The 10176-nt window shown below is 31.5% G+C and overlaps 1 protein-coding gene across 1 annotated transcript; it reads left to right on the top strand.

The window, feature by feature from the left end:
• Positions 1–685: 685 nt before the first annotated feature.
• On the top strand, positions 686–3795 carry LOC125828233 (uncharacterized). The gene is made up of 4 exons (XM_049507549.1): positions 686–965; positions 1112–1233; positions 1457–2653; positions 2980–3795. Exons 1-4 carry the CDS (start codon positions 686–688, stop codon positions 3577–3579), a joined length of 2199 nt encoding a protein of 732 aa, XP_049363506.1. The 3' UTR covers positions 3580–3795.
• Positions 3796–10176: the final 6381 nt, after the last annotated feature.

Raw genomic sequence — 10176 nt, forward strand, 5'->3', positions numbered from 1 at the left:
CAAGACAATATATTTATTAATATTCAAAGGGCGATAAAATAAAATTACCCTTTTATTTATAATTTATTAAGAAATATGCAAAATCAAACTTAAAAATAGGAGGTCACCTAGCAGTGAGGGTGTTAACCATGGTTAGGAGAATAGGAGGGAATAAATAAAGTACGTCATGATTTGAAAAAGAAGAGTGAAGGTAGAGGGAGTATTAGATTAGATGCAGATCCCCAATAAACCACATGACCTCGGGTATTTAAAACCCCACAAAGCGCAAGTGAAGAATAGTGGCCATTGCCTTGTTATACCGCATATCGATCTCTTCACCCAACACTACTACTAGAGAGAGAAAGAGAAACCTTTATTATTGCAATCTCTTCAAATTTCTATTCCCAAGACTAGATAGAGTTAGTTTTCTGGTCTTTGGTCTTCTCCTCCTCCCTTACTTGCTTGGGAGTGCGTGAGTGAGTGACAGAGGGAGGACAAGAGAAATACAGATAAAAAGCAAATTTTTCTTCACCAGGATCAAAAGGTATACTCAAATCATCCCTTTCATGGATCCGCATTTTCCGCTTCTTGTTCTTCAGTAATGACTATTACTCCTACTATACTAGTTTTGTCATTTTCATGATTCTTATTTGTTTCTGTTACTTGTGTGCATCCAGCTTTTTGAAAAAAAAAAGCTCTCACACAAATGGGTAGAGAGTGGTTATACTGGGGTAGTGGCAGTGGTACTAGTAATAAATCCAGTACTCAAAGAGGAAGTAGAAGAAAAACAAAAGGAGAAGAAGTCATCAATAATATTATTAATGAAGAAGCTACACCTCCTCCTGGTGGCTGCATGTGTTTCCAAATCTTCGATTTACCCCATTTTCAAGTAGCTTTGAACCAACAATCTCGCTCTCTCAAGCAACATCATCATCATCATCATCCTTCCTTCTTTCAACAACACAAAGAACCTTCTCTCCTCAAAGGTAACTCTCAACAAAATCACTCGTAGCAAATCTAGAAATTTTACTCGGACTATTATTCATGATGTTTTCTGATAAAAGTTGGTTCATTCAGCCCAACTCTTTTCTCTAGTTTGTTGATTAATTTCAACTTTTATTGATAAATGCAGGAGTTGAAGCACCAAGAAACAGCTTGGAATTAGATGAGCCTATTCCAGAACGGAAATCGGTATCAAGTTCATTGTCGTCTTCATCAACCATGAAAGTAGACGAACAAAATTTGAATATCCCGGTTAGTCTAATTGTAACCGTTACCTTCATTATCTTCTTTCAAATATTATTATAATAAGCTTTTCACTTCCCAATGATGTAGAGTGAGAGAGAGAAGATACTCTATTTTTTTGTTTTGTTTGTTTGGGGTGGGGGTGGGGTAAGTATTCATGTTCTTTGAAAGTTGAATATTAGACACAAATTTTATTTGAAAATAGAGATGGTTTGTGTATTTTATATTTCAGGTAGGTATTCAAATCAGAACAAGCTGTGATTCGAGATCACCGCGAGTGTCAACATCAGGAGGATCAAGAACAAGGACAGATCATGATATATCATCAGAATGTAGCAGCAGCTCACCAGCGGGGACCAAGACCCCAACTCTAGTAGCTAGGCTAATGGGCCTTGATCTCCTCCCTGAAAACAATAACTCTCCTCGCATTTCAATTTCAACTAATTGCAATACAAAGTCACAGTCAAAGAATGTGTTGGTTAATAATAATAATAATAATCAGTTGAGCAGTCAAAACAGAAGACGATTCAGTAGCTTTGAAAGTAGTGATACTAATTATATCACTACAGGTACTCTGTCACTACCAGAGACGCCCAGAATATCTTTAGCCAGAAGGTCAGATGTAGATCATCATCAACGCCACCAGCATCACAGGTTATCTCTTCAAATTAATAAAGAGAACATGGGTGATGCATTTGAATTTTCAGATTCTTCTTCAACTACCAGTGTCGGTAGGAAAATGGCGAGGAACAATAGGATGAGTTTTTATCAACAAGAAAATGATAACCAAACGAGAAGTCCAGGGTACTATGCTAGGCAGATTGTGAAGCAAGTGAAAGAAAGCGTCAGCAGAAAAGTTGGTCATGACATTACCAACACTGGTAGTACTAGTATCAGGAGAAAAGATGATCAATTAGCTGCTAAATATGATCAAGTTGTGTTGCTCAAACCAAAAAAATCATCAAATGGAAATGACGATGATTTTAGACCAAGCAAACAAACAACTCCTTCTTGCTCACCTAGGTTCAGATTTTTGGAGCCCAAGAGTACTGGTACTAAACATCAAAATTCTCATTCACCCAAATTTTCACCATTATCTCCACTTTCAGAGACTACCACATTATTATTACCAGCAAAAATTGTCACTAAGCCTAAGCCTCAAAGTTCGCCGAAAGACCAAGTGCAACAAAGAAAAGGTGACAAATTTGTTCAAAAGAAGCCACCGCAAGCTTGCGATGCCATTCGGAGCAAGAAAGAAGAGCTATTTGTTCGTTCAGCAGTAGCAACAAATAAAGCAAATTTTGCGGAGAAGAAATGCAAGCTGAAAACTCCATTGTCAAATCAACTTGTTAACACCAGTACTGTTCCAACTATTTTGCCATTAAGGAAAGACCCTTCTCCTCCAACCACCAAGTTACTCATTAAGCAGGTACCAAATTAATAGTATTAATGTTATTCTCTCTGTTCCACTTTTACTTTACATGGCATTATCACTAGACATTAAAAAAATAGCAAGATTTTTCAAAATAATTTGAATTTTAATCATTTGTGACTTATAATAATTTCATATCTAAATATGTGAAAAACCCCGTTTGACAATAGATTTTTATATTTGTAATTTGAAAAACTGAGTTGTAATTTGTTTGAACTTTTGTGCCCAATTTATGGAACTTGAAAATTTTGAAGACAGTTAAATATTTGTATTTGTTGAATTTGAAAGATGAGTAAATTTGGTCATGTTTGTTTGTGCGACAGTCTCAGGAATCAGATACTTATCCATCGAAAAGGAGCAGCAGAGAGTTATCTAGTAGTTCGAGCCATAATTCGTACTACTACAAACTCACCACACTCCAAGAAAACCGCGACAAATGTAACGGTGTCATTTCCATTGATGGGCTCAATTTTCATCATCAGTACATTCAGAGAATACTAAAACGTACGGGTCTTGACAAAACTACTCCAATCTCCTTAGCCAAATGGTACTCTCCTTCTCACCCACTTGACCCCTCCATTTTTCACTACTTAGAACTTTTCAATTCTACCACACATAATTTAACCCTCAAATACAATCGAAAGTTAATTTTCCATCTCGTCGACGAGCTCCTCGTCGATATCTTGATAAAAAACAACAATTTCAAGCATCGATCGATGGATGGGGAGGAATTGATTGACACATTGTGCTCGAGAATACAAAGTTTTCCTTCAGCTAATTGTCAAGTTCTTGAAGATATTGATGCATTGATAGACAAAGATATGGAAATTGGTGCAAGTGTATTTTTTGAGGAAGAAGTGGAAAGTATAGTGTGTGAGATTGAACGTGAGATTATGGAAGAAGTGGTGCATGATACTGTGTGATGATTGAAAAAAGGAACAAGGTCTGACTTGGGTCACATGGGTAATTCACGTGATGAGATGCCATTCATTTTTAAGGACCAATATTATTAGTCATTGTTGGACTCATTCTACTTGCAAAGTGTAGTGATAAAACTATAATTGGAGTTGTTGCTTTTACTTTTTCTAATGTAATTACTATTACTATATCTCAATAAACAACTCATATTAAATTGCTTTCTTTTAATCTTTTTTGGAGGTTAGTCACATCAACACATCCTAATAATTCCCTCATAATCGAAAAAAATAGATAAAAGTGCCTTATAGGTTTTCAATTATAAAAAGGAATAAGTGGGCTTTATTACTTTTTCCTCTATTTTTTTATTTTTAATATTAATAAAAAGACTAAACTGGACAACTGCTAAAGTTGTCCCTATAACTACGACAATTGTTGGACTAAAGTGTAAAAGTTAAAAGTTTGGGACTATTGAGAAAACATCTATTAACATAATTAATATTATTTGTCACTTCTACCCAATTTTTAAGACTTGAAGGACTCTTACCTAATTGATTAATTAGTTTATCCCTTTTAATAGACCTTCCCACGGTTATATGAGTTCTTTAAAATATGTATAAATTTTTTATAGATATATTTAGTGAATATTTTAATATGAATATAAAATTGGACTAAAACTGTTGATTCTGTTGAATATATGTATAATATTGAAGCTTTGCTTCAGTCAAAGTAGTTATCCTTTTAAAATTGTTCAAAAATTGATTTGACAGTAAAAAATACTAGTTTAAATTCAAAATGTTTCAACTGTCATGTTGTTCAAATTCCAATGACTTACAAGTTACACCAGATCTTATCAGTTGCAAATTTGTTATTCCTTATTGAACTATTGGCAAAAACAAAAAAAAAATCTTTCAAATGGGGTTTTCTTGAATGATAAGCGTTTTTCGCCTCAAACTTTAAGACTCTGAGTTTAAGAAAAAAAAATACAAAAACTCTTAAAAAAGTATATTTTAAAAGAAGTATTTTTTCGATTAAAAAGGGGTAAAACTTCCCTTAAAACACACACACAAAAAATAGACGAATTAGTCCCGTGTTGCTTTCAAATATTACAAGTTATATGGGACCATATTAGGTTGATAGTTACTCCCTTCCTCCATTCCAAAATAGTTGTAATGTTTCATTTTTCGAGAGTCAAATTTAACAAACTATCAAAGCTTAAACTTGGTTAGATTAATTCGATATTTTAAAATTAAAATTTAGCTATTTCATATAATTTTTCTCATATCAATATAATAAAAAAATATATCTTAAAAATATTAATCAAAATTTATACCATTCTGACTGTAAAAAAAATTATGACAAGTGAAAAAGATTTTTTTTTAAAACTGTAAAATGGGTAGCTAGAGGTTTTAACAAATTAAAAGGGGCCTCATTAGGAGAGTTGCATGGTGGGATGTGTAGTACAATAGACAATTTTGAAGACAAAAATAACAAGACAAGGAATAAAAGGTTATGTCATTACTTTTGGTAAAGCCACTCACTTTTGCATCAAAAAGAGGTATCAAATCATAAATCATTACGATATGATTCCTAAACTTTTTTTTTATCAAAAAACGAGCTTAAAGTTTCTCATAATAACACAACAATAATGCTACTAGAACTAATATGTACAAGTTCAATTCATTAATTAGTACTAGTATATAATTAGTATACAAAAAAACCTAATACTACAAAAGAAGTATAAGAATGCATTATCTGAATTGTTCTGTATCTTGTGCATACATCTGATATATACTAACCAATTTACATATATTCGATTTTAACCTTTGCAAATGGGAAAATCCACTTACAAAACAACAGATGTAATCGAATTTAACTATTTAGGCTTTACCTCAACATCCAACCTGCGATATAAAATCATGATTTAGAATTAGATTGATTTGAAATTGAAATTTTGTTTAAACAAATTCATAAACAAGATATCAAAATATTTTAAGACACTATATTGATAAATTACATATTTCCATTTTTTAAAAAAATAAATTTTGTAATTCACAAACTTTTAAATATATATATAACTTTATAAAGATCTACTAGTCAACACTAGTAGTAACGAGTTATTCTTTAATATATTTTTTTAATGTGGTATGTGAATCTTTACAAAATATAAACCTATGAGTCAAGTTTTACATTTAAAATTTTTTGAAATCTCGAATAATTCTTTTTTTGAAAATTTAAGATTTGAAATCATTATTCCAAATTATATTTTTAAACATTAATTTAAAATCATAACTTTATATCGTTGCAAACACAGTTTCTGCTTTGAAGTTCAATTTGTGTTTGCTTTCCCCTAAAAAAAAAAGTAGTACGTAAAATTTTCTTTTAATACAGTATTTTATTATTGAAAATGTGCTTTTGAACTACAAAAAGTTGAAATCTTTATAAACTTTAATTTCATGTACACTTTCTTGCTCACTTCACCGAAACACAATATACTTTTACTTTCATTTTGACAACTTTTTAGAATAGTTTTTTTCTAGGGAACGTTCTCTTTTATTTATTTATTTTATATATATATATATATATATATACTTCTTCTGGTAAATTTTACTACAAAAAGGGAAATCATGTGTACGGTTATTTTTTGCTTTTAAGATGGTGTGTTTTCTCAAAATTTTCTTTTTCACCTTATGTTCGATATGCACATTGAAACCTAATTAAATTTGAATTAGCATCAAAAAGTCCCGTTGTTACTAAACTAAGGCGACTCCGTACCCAGAAAGATTCAAATCCAAAACCAAGATGAAGGAGTACTTACTAATCTACCACTCAAATTATTAGAATTATTTTTTGTGAAGATGCAATTTTTTTTTCAAAAATATTTTCCCTAAAAACTTTTGCCACAAAAGTACAAACACCCTAGCAAACTTTAGTGTACTTAAATAGAGATGTGATAGTAGAAAACAATAATTTTTTTCACTAATTATGTCCTCAAAGACTTGCTCTTTGACCCACATACATAGTCCTAGCCTTACAAAAAAGAGAAAAGAAAGAAAATATATAAATAAAAAAAAGCCTTTTGTTTTTCATCAACTATCTCTGTCAAAAGTTTATTTTTTTTGGTTGAATCTGTCAAAAGTGAAAAGAAGTTACTCATCATACTATAGAAGAAAATTTCTTCTTGAAATAGGTCCAATTCAGTAGTACACTCTTCTTTCTTTCAAAATGAAATTCCTCAACCACTACAAGCCAATTCTATATACTTTCTTGTCCTTATTCTTTTTTTAAAAAAACCTTTTTTTTTGGGGTGATTACTTAAAGGTTTTCTTTTTCTCCTCCTTTTCAACTTTTTCCAATTTGCTATCTCCCTTGCCTCATTTTAATTCGAAAGGAATTTAACTTATAACATGTATAGTATACACAACAGAGACGAATTCAAAATTTCAAAATAATGAATGCACCATTAATTTTTAAGGTAAGAATGAAATATCAATTTGACATTATTTATGATGGTGATTTAAGAGACAACATGTACCAATTAACTTATGAAAGGTGCAATATAAGTGAAATTAAAACTAGCTTTCAATCAGTGTGCCACTCAATCTTTTTCAATTACGAATTTTTTCAAATAATAATAATAAATATATTTTTTGAATTATACGATATCGAATTTACTTGAATAGCCTGTATTCACATGACTTTTTTTCATGTGTAAATTTGTTCTTAGGTGCTCCCACCCCACACTCGTAATAAGCAAATAGTACCAAAATGGAATTCATTTGAACTTGCATCATGCTTCAGGACAGAATTGCCATGCTCATTGGACATTTTTGAGTTTCAGTTTTGGTGAAGACTCCAAAGAGGGTATTTTACGCAATAAATTTGAGTTATGTATGACCATTTTTTCCCCATTTTCAAATGAAGACAAATCCAAAAGAGGGAATTAGCATTCAACACAAACGCATAACTATAGCCAACCTAATTAAGATAAGATTGTGATATAGTGATAAGACTGCTTCACTCTTAATTAGAGATCTCGAGTTTAAGTCATGAATATGGAAAAAATCTTATTGAAATCATCACCTTAACTAAACCCTATAGTGAGGGATCCAAATTTAGTTGAGGCTTCAACGTATACTTAAACAAATCTATAGCCAACCTAACTACATTTTAACAAAAATATTTATGAACTGCACTACCAGGTGTCAGTATAATGAAGGAGCTGATACATATTAAATATTCTACCCAAGTACCTTTCAACTTCCCCATCCCCCAACTCTGCCCCAATCCTCCCCACTTGACCCCACCTCGATCTCCTTCTTCCACCAAATTAAAACCGGATGAGAATTTGATATTTATTAATTTCGAAAAATCACAATGATTTTCATTATTGAATGTCGTATATATTATTTACACATATATAGAATTTACCAAAATAATTGAGTTTTACCAAACATATAACTTCAATTGACTCTAGATTTTCCCCGCAGGAAATAATCTCACATTTGAATAAAATATTATGTTTATTTTACAAATTACATAAATAAATCATTTAATTTGACCGCATCTCATATTTATGTCCTTCAATTTATGTACAAATATATACACTTAAAACTTGTATAAAATCAAATAAATAAATATATACATCCTACGTGACATCCTAAATAACAATTTGTGTCCTACGAAAACCAAAGTTCTCCCTTGGCCGTCTCCTAGGTTCTAGGTCCATTTTCCTGGGAAGGGTTTTAGACTTAAAAAATGCATACCGTATCATTTTAAGATTTCTTGCTTCCCCCACCTTACGTCACCCTCTTTCTATAATTCAAAACGAAATGTTTCATCCCACCTCTCTACACTATCAGATGATCACTACAACGAAATCAATTAAAGTTTCTGGATAATTTATATACTACTATCAGATAAGGATAAATTTTCTGAGGTTATAGTTATCACCTAGCTTCTAAATTTAACTTATTTTTTAGAAAATACCTTTGTTGAGAACGATTTGTTTTTGTCCAATAAATTTTAAAAATATGTTTGATCAATAATTTATACTCCTTCCATCCACTTTTAATTGTCATGTTGCGACTTTCAAAAGTCAATTTGATTAATTAGATTACATTAATTCGATATTTAAAGCAAAATATTTATATATTCAAAAACTATACGAAAAGTACTATAAATTGCAATTTTTGACATATCAATATGATGAAAAAATATATCATAAAATATTACTCAAAGTTCTTAAAGTTTGACTCAAAAAAAAAGAAACCATGACAATTAAAAGTGAATGCAGGTAGTATTTGACTAAACTTTCTTACCCTTAAAAAATATTTTTTGGGAAAAATTACTTTTCTTAGCTTCTAAAAAAGTTTTTGCTAGTCTCAAGAAACATTAATTTTCTCTCAAAAACTGACTGTTAACTTGGCCAAACAAGCTTAAAAATAAAAATTCCAACCTTGCCAAAAACTCAACTTCATATCCAAACTTGTGTACTACACCAGTAGTGACATAGTCGACTTTGTTTGCCCACATGCCACTACTAGAACCTAGCTCAGTCAACCAACAAATCTCTAATTCACAAAGAAATTAAAATGGCCTCTTTATTTGAACCTAATTCATTCAGATTATTTTTAAAATTTAAAGAGAAATAGATAGTGTCTTTGTTAATTTGGAGCTGGGTTTAGTCAAATAGTGGGATACATAATCTCTAGGGTTGCAACCCTGTCAGTCAAACAAAGGACACCTCTCTCAGTGAACGTTAGAGCACAAATGATTCCCATTAAACAATTATTAATCAAATTTTGGATAAAGACGTTGGAGATTAGAGAAACCCTAAACAAATGTGCACTAAAGCGTCTAATTAAATGCAAAATGCAGATGGCAGAAGTGGCAGTGGGATGACACCCAGCTCATTGAATTGGAGGCACATGGCAAATATTGATGGTTTCTTGTAGGAGTAAAAGAATTGACAAAAAGGTACTGGTTGGAACAGATACCCAAGGATATGGATTGGTTGGGTATAGTACCACTCAAATTCTCAATGAAAAGTTGGGGAGTGTATCCACAAGAAAGTGTTACCATCAATCCTTTCTTTTTTTTCATGCCTGTATCTATGGCCTTAGGCTCAATTTAATAAGATTGTTGGAATAGTTTTGGAGAAACACTTGCAGTTTAAAGCTTTTTCAGTAATGATGTTGAAATATTTGCAGAGCAGAGAACAGGCACTACTGTTAGGGAGGCAAAAAAACGTGAGTTACGGGAGATTGGCAGCAACAGAAGCTAAGATTGTAGATGACAAAGGACGATCTTATTTATTTATAATGTCTCCACTATAAACATAAAGCATTAACTATTTCTATTTTCTAGTGGTCCTGTAATTGATGGGTGAATTTGAATTCTGAGGTACCATCACTGAAATATTATTCTACCATACCAAGCAATGTAATTTGGCTCACCAAAACTATGTAGTAGAGTATTTTTTTTTTTAATTTCCCATCCAGACAGATGTTAGTAAATATTCCCTTCCATCCCAAAATAAGTGTCGCTTCAGTAAAAATAATAATCTCAAAATAAGTATCGTTTTAGAAATTCAAGACACATAA

Source organism: Solanum verrucosum, unplaced genomic scaffold (assembly GCF_900185275.1).
Source record: "Solanum verrucosum unplaced genomic scaffold, falcon-dt-bn FXZP01000047.1, whole genome shotgun sequence".
Taxonomy (NCBI): domain Eukaryota; kingdom Viridiplantae; phylum Streptophyta; class Magnoliopsida; order Solanales; family Solanaceae; genus Solanum; species Solanum verrucosum.

Excerpts from the sequence above, each read along its gene's own strand:
- LOC125828233 (XM_049507549.1), top strand. The coding sequence starts at position 686 with ATGGGTAGAGAGTGGTTATACTGGGGTAGTGGCAGTGGTACTAGTAAT. Across the intron at positions 1,234-1,456 it reads AACAAAATTTGAATATCCCG|GTAGGTATTCAAATCAGAAC; the intron begins GTTAGTCTAATT and ends TTTATATTTCAG. Across the intron at positions 2,654-2,979 it reads CCAAGTTACTCATTAAGCAG|TCTCAGGAATCAGATACTTA; the intron begins GTACCAAATTAA and ends TTTGTGCGACAG.